This window comes from Dunckerocampus dactyliophorus, chromosome 4 (assembly GCF_027744805.1).
Source record: "Dunckerocampus dactyliophorus isolate RoL2022-P2 chromosome 4, RoL_Ddac_1.1, whole genome shotgun sequence".
NCBI lineage: Eukaryota > Metazoa > Chordata > Actinopteri > Syngnathiformes > Syngnathidae > Dunckerocampus > Dunckerocampus dactyliophorus.
The window spans coordinates 4257926-4274102 of record NC_072822.1 but is presented as its reverse complement, the minus strand read 5'-3'; the positions used below and the strand labels follow the sequence as shown (position 1 = coordinate 4274102).

Here is a 16177-nt window from a genome sequence, read left to right as displayed (position 1 = left end):
TGTACAGGTGTACCTAATATTGTGGTCCGTACATCCCAACATGCCGTGGTGTCTGTATGAAATACTGGCCTGGAAGTCCTCCGACAGCTCCACGAAAAACCTCTCGTAGACTCTTAACTCTTCAAAAGGTCGGCTTGGGCTCTTTTGGGGATGCAGCTTGTTTATGTCCTTCTCGATATCGTCATTCTGTTTAACAGGGACACACAGTACACCGGAAAACACATGCATTTAATAGCGCCCTCTGCTGGAATATCTGCTCTATTTATTGCGGGGCATTTACTGTATTTACCCATACCAAGAGGACGGGGCGTTAATTGGAAGCAGGCGACAATTGGATAAAATAGAAAACGCATATATAACAACTACATTTTTAACGTCAATAATGATTTGGAGTGCCCGAGACAGTGGAAAGGAAAATGTGGCTCTGTACGCTCGGTCATTTATGAACAAGCTGCACAGCACAGCGGCAGCACAACCAATGTTGCAGTAGCTGTGAGGAAGGACCAAACTGCGCAGCCAACATTAATACCACTAATGAGCTCAATCACACATGAGTTTCACAACAACAGCTGAACCAGCATTTTAAAGCGCACGCAGAGGTAGATGAAGCTGTGGGACGCTGACCACTCATCACATTTCAAAGGCAGCTACTGTCATCTTGTTGATAAAGAAAAAAAAACATTTAGGAGGTTGCCTACAGCCACATGTCAAAGTCAGTGTTTTTTTTTTAACCCGATGCTAATTAGTGCCCCAGGCATCGGTTAATTGAATAGAAGCGTTAATTGGAGCATTTATAGTAAAAGGCACACAAGAATTACCAAAGAGCGAGGATCCTTCTCGTCCTCCTCGTTCTCCGTGTCGTTCTCCGTGTCTGCCTCCGTGTCCTCGTTGTCGTCGCTGTCGTCCACCACGTCGTCCACTGGGTGAACACACACACACACACATAACCATACACACAAACATATTACAACTTAAAACTGGCCTTTCTTGTGTGCTGCCATGATTGCGTGATGAATATACACTCGTCCCTCGTTTATCGCGGTGAATTGGTTCCGGGCACCAACGCAATAAGTGAATTTCCACAAAGTAGGATTCAATATTAATTACTAACTGAATATTTTCGTAATTAGAGCATAGAAAACCAGTTTATGACTTTATACACTCGTCCCTCGTTTATCGCGGTGAATTGGTTCCGGGCACCAACGCAATAAGTGAATTTCCTCGAAGTAGGATTCAATATTAATTACTAACTGAATATTTTTGTAATTAGAGCATAGAAAACCAGTTTATGACTTTCTGAATTTGGGTTTTACCATTGTTAGAGCCCTCTAGACACGAAACAACACGCCAATAGTCAGTTTTACACTCCTATTATTCTTTGTTTACATCACACTGCGCAGGCGACGGTGTCACTGCAGGGACATAACAGACAGCCGCCGCTAGCATAGCAAGCTACCAAGCTAACTAGTTAGCCTCTCCAATTTACTTATTCTAAACGTAAGAAAGTGTTTCAAATGGAGTGGGGGGAAAAGGACAAAGAAGCCAAAAACGTAACACTTTCATACTGAATGAGAGGAGAACCTTTTTTCCACTCGACCCAAGCCACGGCATGTCGGCCCGTCTCTACTGGCTCAGTAGCCAGTCTCCACGCAGTGTGAAAGGTAATGTAATCTAATGTCATGTCTCATAACATTACTGGTGCCTAGTTACCAGAATCCTACATGTAACTTGTCTTTCAATATTTTTTGACTAATAATAGGCCATAGTCAACCACAAAACAGCAATTATTTATTAATTTAAAAAAATGTCAACGCAATATCGCGTGGGAGCGATATTCGAACCACGATTTAGCGAGGGATGACTGTACATGATATTACAGGTGTTCAGATATCATTATTATCCTGTAAATATTATGGTATATTTATAGGATGTCCGATAATATCAGCCAACCGATATTATCAGGCGATATTGGCATAAAAATGAGATATCGATTCATATCGTTTTTTTTCCTGCCAATGATGATATTGCCGTGCGTGTGATGATGTGCAATTCAAGATTCAAGAGAGTTTTATTGTCATGTGCATAGTAAAACAGCAGTTATACCATGCAATGAAAATCTTATTCTGTTCATTCTCCCAAGAAAAGAAAGAAAACACAAGAAAGAATAAGAACATAAGAAACATAAACACATAAACATATATACCAATAAATTAAGCAACAACAACAGAAGAGACATTAATACAAGTAAATAATACAAATAAATAAATAAATAAATAAATAAAGTGCTATGAGTGTGTGCGTGTGTTGCGTGCGGCGTGTGCGAGTGCTTCGTTGAGGAGCCTGATGGCCTGTGGGTAAAAGCTGTTTGCCAGCCTTGTGGTCCTGGACTTCAAACTCCTGTAGCGTCTGCCTGACGGTAGGAGTGTGAATAATGAGTGTTGTGGATGTGTGCTGTCCTTGATGAGGTTGTGTGTTCGGCGTAGGACTCTAGATTTATAAATGTCTTGCAGTGAGGGGAGGGCTGCCCCAACAATGTTCTGTGAGGTCTTGATCACCCGCTGGAGTGCCTTCCTATAACGTGTTGTACAGTTACCGTACCAAACAGTGATGGAGGCGGTAAGGACACTTTCGATAGTGCATCTGTAGAAGCAACTCAGGATTGTGGTGGACATGCCAAATTTCCTCAGTCTTCTCAGGAAGTACAGTCTCCTTTGGGACTTCTTCAGAATTTGTTGGGTGTTGTGAGACCAGGTGAGGTCCTCGCTGATGTGTGTGCCAAGGAACTTGAAGGTTTTCACCCTCTCCACCTCAGTCTCATCAATAAACAGGGGTCTATGCGGCTCCTTTTCCCGTGTTCTTGGGTCGATGATCAATGTAGGATTATTTCAAAGTTTGGACCTTTAGATTGTAAATATGCAATTTGCAATAAAAGCACTGCTTATGTGAGGGTGGAGTAAGGCGTCTTCCTGCCCAAACTTTTTCCATCGAGGGCCACATACTGAAAAATGAAAGGATGCAAGGGCCACTTTGATATTTTGTAAAGCAGTTGATGTCACGAGAGATTAGGTCTACGAGACGAGACTTTACTTTTATTTAAAAAGTACAATGAAAAAAATAAAAACAATTCTATATTACTAATTACTTACGCAGACGTTACAATCTTCTGCACTCTGTGTATGCTAGCGGCCCCGCCTCAACCCGCTGAGACAAAGACACTGTCTGACTGACAAAAGGGCTCAGTCCTTTCATGCCGTTGTTCTATAGAACAAACAAACTAATGCACAGAGTTTGAAGGCGAGAGATGAGGAAAACAGACTGTGATGAATTGATGTATTATTGTCACCAGCCTAACATACACATACACGTTCTTGTGTATGTGGTGAAGACGATCGCATCTTCTTCCGCGACAGAGCACCATGGCCATCTTGTTTACGTGTGTGTTCCACAGCAGAAGAAGATGCAAGCGTTCTCATCACATACGCAAGAATGGACAGGAGACAGTGCGCAGGGATACGGTGGGAGACAAAGAGAATTAAGTGGAGAACATGTTTCTTTTAGTTTACTATTAGTCATGTTTTTTTATGTTTAAGATAAATAGGGCATTTTTTCTTTAACTTACATGGCATGTTGCAGTGTTTGACTTATTTTGCACAAACAGTGAAATTCTTCCAGTGGCATTACAGTAAAGGAAGCATCATGTGTTCATCCATTCCACAAGATGTGACCTGATATTAGCTTGACGGAAGCGCTGACGCCAATATCGGTATCGGAAATGAAGTGCTGGACAATATCGTATACCGATAAGAAAGCCAATATCGAGCATCTCGATAAATTTACATGTGGGGATGAAAGAAATATTGCATTGAAAGCATGATACAGGTGTAATATTTGTTTAGATGATGACCCATGCAAGCGTGATGAATGGCAAATGTTAATTCTCCGCGTGTCTTAGGTGGTCTTACCCTTCTTTAAGGGCTCGATGCAGAGTTGAGCATTTGTTCTTCCTGTAGGCACACTCTTGACAGTGTGCTGTTGCTCTAGGAAGTATTATTTGTTAATGTGTGTGTGTGATTCAGTCGAGTGTGTGTTTTTCAAAAGCATCCCCCCAAATGTGGCGCTGGGTGTGTGTTGGTGCATTATGTCTCACCCCCGGGAGGTTGGCTGTATAACTGCGCCACAGGCCCTGAAGCCAGCGCATGGGCCAGCTGGTAATGGAAGGCGGACTTGATGGTGGGAAGAGGCAGGCGGTTCTTGGGGAAGCACTTCCTCATGATGAGACTTGAAGTGTTCACCAGAGGATCCAGGGTGCGCACTGTGAGACACTCCTGGAAAAGACAAAGAAATTAGATTGTTGCTGTGTGTGTGTGTGTGTGTGTGTGTGTGTGTGTGTGGTCACAGACATGCACCACTCTCACTCACACTGGACGAGTTGTAGAGGATACGCATGCCGTCGGCTTCGGTGAAGGCTTTCCTGCCCACTTTGGTGTTGGTGATGTTGCGCAGGCAGCCCAGCAGGCCTTTGCGGATGGCCGTGTGACGATGCCACGTGTCGTTGCGGTGCCAGTCCATGTAGAGTGCCAGCAGGGTGGGCACGTAGCCTGCCTCCACCGCCCGGCGAGCGTTGGTTTCTGCAGGAGGGAGTGGAAGTGCATCGGGAGATAGAGCTTTCAGGACGTGTGCGTGAGAATAAGCACACCGAGCAGTGTAGGAGTAGCTGTGATAAACCAACCTTCCAAAATAACAAGGCTATTTCAGGTTCAGGTTCGACAGTCGTCCCTCACGCCAACGCGGTTCAAACATCGCTTTGCTCTATCGCGTTTTTTCAAAAATTAATAAATAAATGATTGCTGTTTCGTCGTTGACTACGGTTTATGATTAGTCCAAAAAATGCATATTTAAGCAAATGTTTAGTATTCTTGGCCTAAATGAAGTATTTTTAAGCATTAAAATGTTCTAAATGAACAAAACTACAAAGACAGTTTAAGGCAATACGAGACGTTAATGATTTAGTCTACACTTGGCACTAGGTGTCAGTAGCAACACGCACCAGACTTGATCGCCAACGATAATAATAACACGGGCAACTTGTGGCCGTTCTCCAGCTGAATCCCGTCGCTTACTGTCCACGCATCCGGAAGACATTTATTGAAACACACACGAGCACAAGTCTCATATATGTCTTAAATGTCTTTTTTTGTCCGATTACATCTACTATATTGGGTAATATGATTGTAAGGGTGACTGTAGGGGTGTTATTTCATGTCTGGAGGGCTCTAATAATGATGAAAATCGTATTTAGAAATTCATAAACCGGTTTTCTATGCTCTAACTCCGAAAATATTCCATTTATTAATATTGAATTTGACCTCGCGGAAATCGGAAGGTTCGCTCGACACCTGACGTGACGTGACAGAGTTCCGAAAGCGTACGAGCTCACGCACAAACATGCAGATGTGCATAACCTCGACTTGTTGTAGGATAAATGTGAGCGTTCGTCCCACCAGTTATCATCGTTTGCAGCAACACAAATTAATCATCACAAATTTTCACTGAGGCAAAAAAAAAAAAAAAGAAATCACAACAGGCAAAAATAACCACAATCCATCCATCCAATCAAACACTCACTAGATTTGAGCAGAGCTGCCAGTGCATCCACGGCGACCCTGCCAAGTCAGAAGACACAAGAGAAGATATAGTAATAAGCAGGGCCCGCAGGTAGCGGTAGTTTCTAGTTTTCAAGGTCTCATGCACTCATGAGGCATACGTACTTGAGCAGGCTGGTGTTCTTCTTGCTGTACGGCGCCAAAATCTTGAACATGATCTCGATCGCTCCGCTTTTGCCCAGCGATATGGCGTTAACCACTGGGCAGAGGAGAACAAAAAACAAAACAGTATCAAACAATGAATGACAGAATAAATGAGAGTGAAAAAAACTGAACATTGGACTTACTGTTGGCAGAGTAAACCCTGAGAACCTGCAAACAAGGCAGAAGCAGCTTCACGTTTTGGAGGTTCTTCTTGATCAAGTTGATGGTGATGTTTAGAGCGCCGCTCAGACGGGCTTTCACTCCCAACTTCCTGTCTGAGTACACACATGCACGCACACACACACACACACACACACACACACACACACACACACAAAGGCTGTAATGTCAGCAATATAGCTCTCGTATTTGATTGTGTAGGTCTCCCTAATGTTGTGTCCTAATGTAGTGTAGCGCCTTACCTTTCGGGCCCACCTTGGCCAGCAGGGAGTGAAGCTGCAGCATGAGCTCCTCGCTGGGGTGAAACTCTTTACTGGCGCTGATTAGAATGCGCAGTAAGACTCCCGTTCCACCTTTGGATACAAACACTCCCACCCGGCGCCCTTTGCCTGAGGCAGACAGGACACCAGGATGTAAATAGAGATACAAAAAAAGGAAAACCTACAGCAAAATGCTACATTATAACTCCCAGAAAGCCATACCAACTCCAGAAATGCGTGGTCGTAGACAACTACAATGTATCCCATTGTGTATATCCAAAACTGAGCCAACAGAGAACATCTCAAGCACTGTGACCAACACCCACAATTTGATGCAAATACAGTCGTCCCTCGCTACATCGCGATTCGAACATCGCTCCCTCGCTCTATCGCGGGTTTTCAAAAATTAATGAATAAATGGTCCTTGTTTTGTGGTTGACTGCTGCCTATTAGTGGAAAAATATGCAAATGAGCAAGCTGGGATAGGCTCCAGCTTACCTGTGACTCGAATGAGGACAAGTGGTATGCGCAATGGGTGGATATTTTGCAGCATATTTTAACCAGAACACAATGGTGCAAAAACAATGAAAGTTGTTTAACGTAGCAGAAGTGGAAGACAGGGTTTTATTTTAGGTGTCTGACAAACAGTGACACTATTTTGAAGTCATTCAGACAACACAACATCTCATGTCTCTCAAGTAGAGCAGATCTATTAAGTTGAAGCATCACAAAAATAAACATTTAATGTAGGGATGCTCCGATAGATCGGCCACAGGTCAGTATCGGCCGATTTCCGTGAAAAAAATCGGCATATGCCGATAAATGCCTTTCAATGCCGATCACCTGTGGTTAGCACTACTGCAGGCTGCAGCGACCCTTTCGTGCAGTGTAATGTCTTGCTCTAACTAACGTCTTGGGAAGCGTCGTCCTCCCACTTTCCTTCAAAATAAAACGATCATGTCTCCCGTGTGGAACCTAACTGCTAACACCTGCCACAAAAACTATCTTGCGGGTTTGTAGCAAGTTTTACTGCTTTAATACGCCATTTGGAGAACAACACTCGACGGAGTTTCGGAGGCTCACGGCAGCACACGTCAAACGGCTGCTGAGGCAGCCATGTGGATGTGCGTGTGATAGTCAGACGGCTAAGTTAATAACCCGAAAAATAATTGAACTCGTGGGACGAGAGAAGCCTTTCTCAGCGGTGGAAGAAGGCGTCTCATCCTCTGGAAGTTTCACAAGTTGTCTTAAACATGTTTTAGTCTAAATTGAAGTGATTTTATGGTTCATTTTACCATATCATAGAGCCAGTAGCAGGGGTGCAGCCAGCAACTCTGGGTCCCATGAAATAAAATCACGTCCCCATCCTTTATTATTAATTAATTACTAATTTTATTAGTAATTACACCTTGGCAGTCAAGGGACCTTGGAATTGTCCTGACTTTTCCCTTTTATCTGGCACCCCAGCCAATAGCACTCATCATAAATAAATTGAAAAATGTATCATTAATCCATGTGATCGGTATCAGCCGATTTCAGTCCTGGATGATCGCAACCGGCAGCCTAAAACCCTGATCGGAGCATCCCTAATTTAATGTAGCATAGTAGTAGTGACGTGATCACCGGAAAGAGACCCAGACAATGTTGAGCAGCATGACAATGCTGTCCGCCATTGGATGGCATTTGTTTTCTGCTTCTGCTTTCTTTTCTTCGTCTTCTGTGACTTCCGCCCCATTTTCCGCCACTCTCACAAGGAGCTCCTCATAGATGACACGTTAAATGGTGACTCACCGAGGCAGAAGGGTGGAAGACGTTCATAGCCGCTCGAATTTAATAATGCTAAAAAAAAAAAAAATACACGCCGAGAGCGTATCGATAATCCATCATAGGGTTAACTATCGTGATATATCGATATTTCGTCACAACCCTACTAGATAGTACTAGGTCAGGGGTCGGCTCTACAGCCTCCTTGTTGCGGCTCCCTTTGCTCAGCTCAGTGATTTTCTTTTTAACACCGAAGAAGGGGAAGTGCATTTTGGAAAAGAATTTGAAATATCCGACTCACCGCAAGTCCGTGAATGCATCTAGACTGCGTTCTGACTGCTGATTGGATGAGCAAGGGAAGGGGAGGTAGGCTAGTGTGTGCGGTGAGTCTCACTGGAGAGAAAAAAGTTGATCGAGTTTGGAGTTGAGTCTGAAGCAAGTTACTGCACAGTAAAATAAAACTATAGAATTTACGACAGCATAGTAATATGTTTTATAACGAGAAGCGTGCTGTCGCTACGTGTTCGGAGCCCATGACACGCTAAACGCAGAAGTGGTGACTCCGGGAGAGGCGGATAGTGTGCTGAGGGAGCTGACGGTGTCACCCCGCCTGTGACTGCTGTGAGGCAGGACAGAAGACTTTTTTCACTTTTACGGCTCCAAATACCAGTCCCTACATTTGTCGCCAGTCGATTTTGGGAAAATAAATCACCAAGCGATAAAATGGCCAAGTCTGGGCTGCACATGAGGTCGTAAGGAGGGCAAAGCCGTTCACGGATGGAGAATACGTGAAAGAATCGTTCATAAAAATGATTTAGAAAATGAATGGCTCCCCCTGCAAAGACAGTCAAGGGCAGTCAATAGAAAGGTTATTGATGGCAATTCAGCACAGGCATGAACGCTACTGAGCAAACAACACATGCAAAAATGTGAACTCAGATGAGCTTTTTCATGTTAAAGTTGGCTACATTCAGTTTTCATTTTAAACAAATACGGAAGCCACTGAAAAAGGCGTTTAAATGATTTCAGAGTAGGCCTACACACGCTTGCTACACTTACATTTGTTGAATTTTGTTGCTGTAATAGGTAACATTTAAAAAAGATTACAACTTTGACAAGATTATAAGATGTGTGATGTTTTGCGGCTCCAGACTATTTTTTTTGTGTGTGTCCACCACTTGTGGATCCGTAGTAGCCTTAATAATTATGCATTCCAATTTAGGCACAACACAATCTGGACCTGCAACACCTTCAGATTGATTTGTTCCAAACACACTGGCAACTACAATTGGTATCAGCTCTCAGTAGTAGGACAACTAAGGTACTCACCCAGGGTTAGGAGCTCACTGAGTATGCACAGGATGTTCAAGATGGTCTGGGCGTCCCGGGTGCTCTGTCAAGGGTCACATGATCATGCATTACCATTACCACCGAGTCTCCTGTAGTCGCTGGTGCGTGTCTACGAGTGAACAATTTCTGGGGTGTCTAATTAGTAGGGTTGTGAACGGTTAACCGCGGTGGCCGGATATGCGGTTTGACAAGCAGTAGCAGCCTCCTGGGTCGGTAAGAATCAGTGAAAACATGTACCGGGTAGCGCAGGATTAGCAACCGGTTGACAGTGCGTTTCTGAAACAACGAGGGAGCCTGGGCTACCGGTGAAAGGATTGTCACGCATTCTCCGTAGCTCAGCATGACTGAAAACGAGAATGGATGTACTGTAAATAGTAGTAGCGCATACTTTACAGCGATCCAATTGATATTATTTATTGTGTAAAAGACTGGAAGACAGGAACAAGATCGAATTAAAAGCACTAAATGAACACAGAGCCACCATCCTCCAGTGCGTCTGCAGTTGGTTTTTCAGAGAGAAGATTATGCGTCGCTGTTTGATGTGCGCTAGCATGAATTACCTTGAGGTTGTGCACCGAACAAATATGCAAATTATCACTCAATCATCATGCATTCCCACATAGGATCAGCGTTTGAGACCAAATATGAGGTGAAAGAAAAAGGGTAAACTTACGGTATTGTAGTAGTCGGTCTGTGCAGCGTGGGACAAAAGTTAGATGCTACGTTCAAGGACTGTCAAACTAACAACATAAACATGCAAAACTGGGGGATATTACGATATTACTTTTTGTATTAAATAAAGGCCCACATTTCCAAAATTGCTATCCACTCACAGAAGATTCAATGTAGTTATTTACACGTTACTTACAAGTGTTTTTTTTTTTTTTTTTTTTTTATCATTGCGCTTGAAAGTTTGCCCGGCGGTTGGTGTGCTCTTTTACACATTTGAAAATTCTGTAAGAATGCTACTTTTACAGAATTGGCGACTTTATTTTGTAATGTAAGATTAGTGTTGACATCAACAAATGTAACCGTAGAATCGTACTGAATCAGAATCACATCCAATCTAAATGGTATCGAATTGTTCTGTTTTTAAAATATATTGTTGTTGAATGGTCTCGCAACTTGTGTATCACGAATCGAATCGTCTGTCAGAAAGAGGTTCCTAATTGGTGCCGTGTCGAAAAACACTGGCATTCATAGCCATGGCTGTAGGCAACGTTCTGATGTAGTGTTTGTATTAACTCACACAAGATGGCAGTGGCTGCATTTCAAGTATCAGCATCCTCCTGCAGCTCTATCTAGCTCTGCATCCGCTTTAAAATGTCTCATGCGTGTTCCCGTTGCTTACAATGAACTCATCAGCCGTCTTCACGCAGTCTGAGCAATTTGCTCCTCAGCGCGATGACAACATTGGTTCTGTTGCTGCCGTGTTGTCCGACAAACTTGTTGATAAATGACCGCGTGGCCACAGCGTTTTCCCTTTCCCATGCACTCCAAATCATTACTAAAGATGCCATGCGTTTTCAAAACCCGACAGATGTTTGTTTCAAAAGGGGCAACGTGAGGAGTGACTGACCTCTAGCGAAGACAGGATGACCTCAATGCCACTGGTGCCTTTGGACATCACCTCCTTTCCAGTCTTCTCTGCAGGACGAGACAAGCAGGGGCCGCGTTATCCACCTGTGGACAACTGTGACAGCTGCTCTAAGGTGTTTGTTTCTCTGCTGTCGCCACTTTAACGGGGCAGGGTTAGCATGTGACTGCGGAAGAGTTATCTCCGACATTCATCATAGACAAACTCCGCAGACAAATGTATTGGGACATCTGCAAGAAGTGAAAAGTGTCAAGTACAGGTGCAAGCCAATGAAGAGTTGGGGGTGGGGGGTCGGGGGGGACTGCTAGAGTACTCCTGGTTTGACGACCTTTCAGCGCGTAAAAGTGACTTACATTAACGGCTGACGTGTGTAAACACTCGGGAGGCTCGGGGGGAGGGGGGGCAGCTTTGACGCGTTGACCTTTTGGAGCATTTCTATCGTGCCAGACTTTTTTTAAAGTGGTCAAAAACAGGAGGAGCATCAACGCGCACACAAGCTGCTCGGTTTCAAGACGATTTTTCGGAAATGATGTGAATTTTACAAGAATAACGCTGTGGTATGACAAAAAATAACATCATTCAGATCATCATCATAAAGTTGTCATTTTTGGAAAATTAGGTGGCGGAAAAAGTTATAATGTTATGAGAATAAAGTCAAAATATTATGGAAAGTTATAATAGTTGAAAAACATTTTTTTTAAATCAACAGCAGAAATGGAAGAAACAGCTGTAATTTTACAAGAATAAAGTGAAAATATGAAGAGAAAAAAGTCACATTCCAACGAGAAAAAACTGGTAATATGAGGAAAAACAATGTCATTTTAGTGGCATAGAGTTGAAATACGTTATTATTTAAAGTCGGAATATTATGAGAAACAATTGGAAAATTTGGTTTGGTTTGGTTTAGTTTATTTGAACATGAAGGTTACAATGGAATACATCTCGTGAATCATTCTTTGACAGTTCCACATGTCTAAAAGGAGTAGGAAGAAGCAAAGCTTATTTAATCCTACCCCCCATCCATTCCACATCTAGTACAGTACATGTAGTTCACTTCCTGGATTCCATGTCATGTTTTCAGTGATAGTCAGGATAACACATAATAGATAACGGTGAGATAGCCCTCCCCCCAAAAAAAGAGAGAACATTCATAATAATGATAATAATGATGACAATACTAAATAAATAAATAAATAAGAACAAAGCTTCTTTTTTTTTTTCTCTCCTTTCTTTATTTTTCCCTTTCCTTTTTTTTTTTAAACACAACAAAGAAAATTATAAAAAATAAATAAATAAATAAATAATAAAATTTAATAAATAAATAAATAAATAAATAAATAAATAAATAAATAAATAAATAAAATAAAATAAAATAAAATAAAATAACAAACCTGACAGAACAATCAGGACTCTTCTGCCTTGTATTTAGCAAACATCAACTGCTTGTATTGTTTTTTGAATTTGCTCATCTCTGTACATTGTTTGAGTTCTTTACTCAATCCGTTCCATAATTTAATTCCACACACGGAAATGCTGTGGGTTTTCAGCGTTGTTCTCGCATATAAATGTTTTAGGTTTAATTTTCCTCTAAGATCATATTTCTCCTCTCTGATTGAGAAATACTTTATTAGATTTTTGGGTAACGAGTTATTATTAACTTTATACATTATTCTAGCGGTTTGAAAGTGTACTAAATCTGCGAATTTTAATATCTGTGATTTTAAAAATAAAGGGTTTGTATGTTCTCTATACTTGGCATTATGAATTATCCTCACAGATCTTTTTTGCAGTACAGTGAGTGAGTGAAGATTGCTTTTGTAATTATTTCCCCATATCTCCACACAATACGTTAGATATGGTAATACTAAGGAACAGTACAGAGTGTGGAGTGATTTTTGGTCAAGAACATATTTTGCTTTATTCAATATAGAGATATTTCTCGCCACCTTTTGTTGTATATATTTAATATGAGATTTCCAACTCATTTTTTCATCTATTATAACCCCAAGGAATTTATATTCTTCCACTTTTTCAATATCCGTTCCATTAATTTGTATTTGGTCGTACGTGTCCTTTCTACTATTACCAAATAGCATTATTTTAGTTTAACTTAAATTCAGAGATAATCTGTTCTTGTCAAACCATGACTTTAATATGACCATTTCATCCTTGACCTTTTTAATGAGTTCTTGTGTGCTTTCACCAGAACAGAAAGCGGTGGTATCATCGGCGAATAAGACCAATTTTAAGTTGTTAGTTACTTTGCAAATGTCGTTAATGTACAAGTTAAACAGTTTTGGTCCCAGTATGGACCCCTGTGGTACTCCACACGTATTGTGTAGACTCCCAGATGTATATTCTCCTAGCTTAATAATAAAAATAACTCGAGCCTGTTAAATAAAGCACTACCGGAAGAAAAACAGGAAAACCTTTTTTTTTAAACGCAGCAAAAACAGAAAAATCAGGAGTAATTTTACAAGAATAAAGTCAAAATATAGAGAAAAAAGTTGTAATGTAATGAGAAACAATCAAATATAACAAGAATAACATCATTTTAGGAGCATAAAGTTGAAATATTAAACAAAGCCGCTTTTTTTTAAGTCAGAATAAAAAAATAAATAAAGTTGTAATTTTTGATAAATTAGTTAAAATAAGGGAATAAAGTCATAATTATGGGAAGAAAATTTACAAGAATAAAGTTCTAATAGTTCACAGTTATTTTCAAATACGTTATTTTTTTTAAAAGTCGTAATATTACGAGAAACAAACAAAACAATATAAAGTTGTAATTTTTGGAAAATTAGGTTGGCGAAAAAGTTCTAACATCCCTCCTTTTTTACTTTCCGGACTGTGCAGTGGGTAGGTTAAATTGTGTGTCACATATTTTTTGACTTGTTTGTTTGGCGCCATGGGTGAGGTAGTTGTTTGGATCACTGTATGTGAAAAGATATTTAAACCATCAAAAGGTTGTCTCAGCTTGACTGACTCTGACTACTTGCAAGTCATGTTGCCAGCTTGTATGTCTAAGGTTTAAATACTTTGGAAGCAACTGGTGGGCCGGATTCAAACGCTTGGCGGGCCGCATGTGGGCCCCAGGCCGTAGTTTGCCCACCACTGGGCCAGAACCAGCAGGCCCATTAGGCAAGGTAGGCAGCTGCTAAGGGCGCTGTGGCCGCCAGGGGGCACCAACAACACTGGGAAAAAAACACTTTTAATATACTGTAATTACATTATACTAAAACTAGCTATTACTATGATGATTCAAATGTAAAGTAATGCCAAATGTATATTACGACAAATAACAAATAAGTCTGCCTGCGCCCATCATTTTTACACTGAATTTAGTTACTTTATTTAGTTTTTGTAGTTATTGCATAGTGTAAATGTATCTTACACTCTTACTTTTATTATTTATTCCCTACAAGTGCGTATGGTGTGGAGATTTGTGCATGGACTCTGTTACTGCAAATTTGGCTTAAATTCTGGATTTGCTGCACTGGAATGTTGAGGTGCTGCATAAAAAACAGCATTATTATCTTCTATATCTTCGATCTATATCTTCTGCTCTTATCTTCTATCTCTTCTATCTGCTCAAAATGAACATCAAAAAGTGACCTCACCCGGCTTGATGACAACAAAACACCTCAGATTGTCACAAGAGGCGTTGGAAGCGTTCAATATAGCTTTTTTCCTTTAGCTTGAAGCCTACCTGGAGAGTCGGGGCGCTCGTCATAGTATTTCCTGCTGTAGCGGAGCTCCATTTTATAGGTCATCAAGCTCAAACAAGACTATTGGATGCTAATTGTAGTCCCAAAGCAGCGTGTAGCGACTCAAAGAGCAGAGAGAACCGTGACCCGTGTAATCGGCGCACCCCCTCTGGAAGACACAGTGCCCGTTGCTATAGAAAACTGACAACACTGGCTCACACATTTTTCCTAAAAAAAATAAAAATAAAAAGAAGGGGCGTTCCCCAAAATGACAAGTGAGTGATGTGCCTGTCACGACACGTTGAGATTCCCCACGAAAAAACTGTCACTTGTGGCCGCCGCCCCTTGTTCTTGCCCTCGTCAGAGCGTCTTTGAACATGAGACCCAAAGTCCAGCATGGGGTTTACGGTTACTGCTGGCCCACGTCACGCTCCCTATGGGGTGTGTGTGATGATGGGGGTGGAACAGCTGACAGACAGACACAAGACATTCCACATTCCACTGCACCCATCAGTCACGGTGCACTTTTGAACAGAGAGCAGGATGGATTACACGCAGGAGGAATGGAGATGTTCACGAAAGGCCAGCAGTAGTCAGGTAGGAGTTGCGTGCTTTTCCACACATCCAGTGTGTTTGGCGTCTTTGTGATGCCGCCGCAGAAAGGTACCAGTGATGGCAAACAGGAAAAGTCAAATGATGAAACATACGTCTTTGGAATTGAATGAGTTAATACAGCCTGATGTTTCAGGGTTGAATACGACCTATTATTAGCCAAAAATGCATATTGAAGGAAATTTTATGTGTATTTTTTGCCTAAATGAATCATTTTCAAGCATAAAAATGGTTAAATTAACTAAAATACAAATGTAAAGCATTGAGAAGACGCACTCCAAGACGCTGAGAATGATATGTAGTATTCTACACTGACTAACACTAATGTTACTGTAATGTTCGGATCCATGTGTGAATTGTGAATAAAGTTTTCACTCTTATAGTGGTTCTTAGTAATGAATCATTTGTTTTAATGGTTTTATTATTTTGCTTATTTTTTATTTTTTTAAATACCATTTTCACATATTTAATATGATTTTGTCCTCTGTTTTTTCTGTTGTACATTAAATTGGCTATGTTGTAAATCACTATACTGCGGGGTTTAAGATAAATAAATACATTCCTGAAATTATGAAATTATTAATTTATTTTAATGAATAATGTATTTAATTCATACATTCATTAAATGTCTTGTATTCTTTATGCTCTGTTATGAAAGACACTACTTTTTAAAAAATTACTAAATTACACATTTAGTGAATTTTCACAAAAATCGGATGGGTATCATTGATATCAGCCTGAATTTTACTCAGCATCGAATCGGAAACGAAATCAGTGGTATCGCATATCGCTATGGAATGATCTCACAACAGGCACAATAATCCCTAATAATAACACAGGCTACTGTTGCATACCAGGCTAAAACTCAACTCTGAACCCCCGACATCACTTCCTGTCCGC

The 16177-nt window shown here is 41.1% G+C and overlaps 1 protein-coding gene across 2 annotated transcripts in view; it reads right to left on the bottom strand.

Annotated features, from left to right (window-relative positions):
- agtpbp1 (ATP/GTP binding carboxypeptidase 1) overlaps positions 1-16177 on the bottom strand; it is a 38196-nt gene that overhangs the window by 14918 nt on the left and 7101 nt on the right. The window contains exons 4-13 of one of the 2 annotated variants that reach the window (XM_054774404.1): positions 10941-11008; positions 6230-6376; positions 5951-6082; positions 5769-5862; positions 5626-5663; positions 4420-4628; positions 4148-4325; positions 3963-4037; positions 819-919; positions 70-186 (exon numbers count right to left, since the gene is read on the bottom strand). In XM_054774404.1, coding sequence (XP_054630379.1) covers positions 70-186; positions 819-919; positions 3963-4037; positions 4148-4325; positions 4420-4628; positions 5626-5663; positions 5769-5862; positions 5951-6082; positions 6230-6272 — 987 coding nt within the window. In that variant the 5' untranslated portion in view covers positions 6273-6376; positions 10941-11008. Of the gene's footprint in view, positions 1-69; positions 187-818; positions 920-3962; positions 4038-4147; positions 4326-4419; positions 4629-5625; positions 5664-5768; positions 5863-5950; positions 6083-6229; positions 6377-9340; positions 11009-16177 lie in introns of both variants that reach the window. The other variant, XM_054774403.1, reaches the window with a different exon arrangement.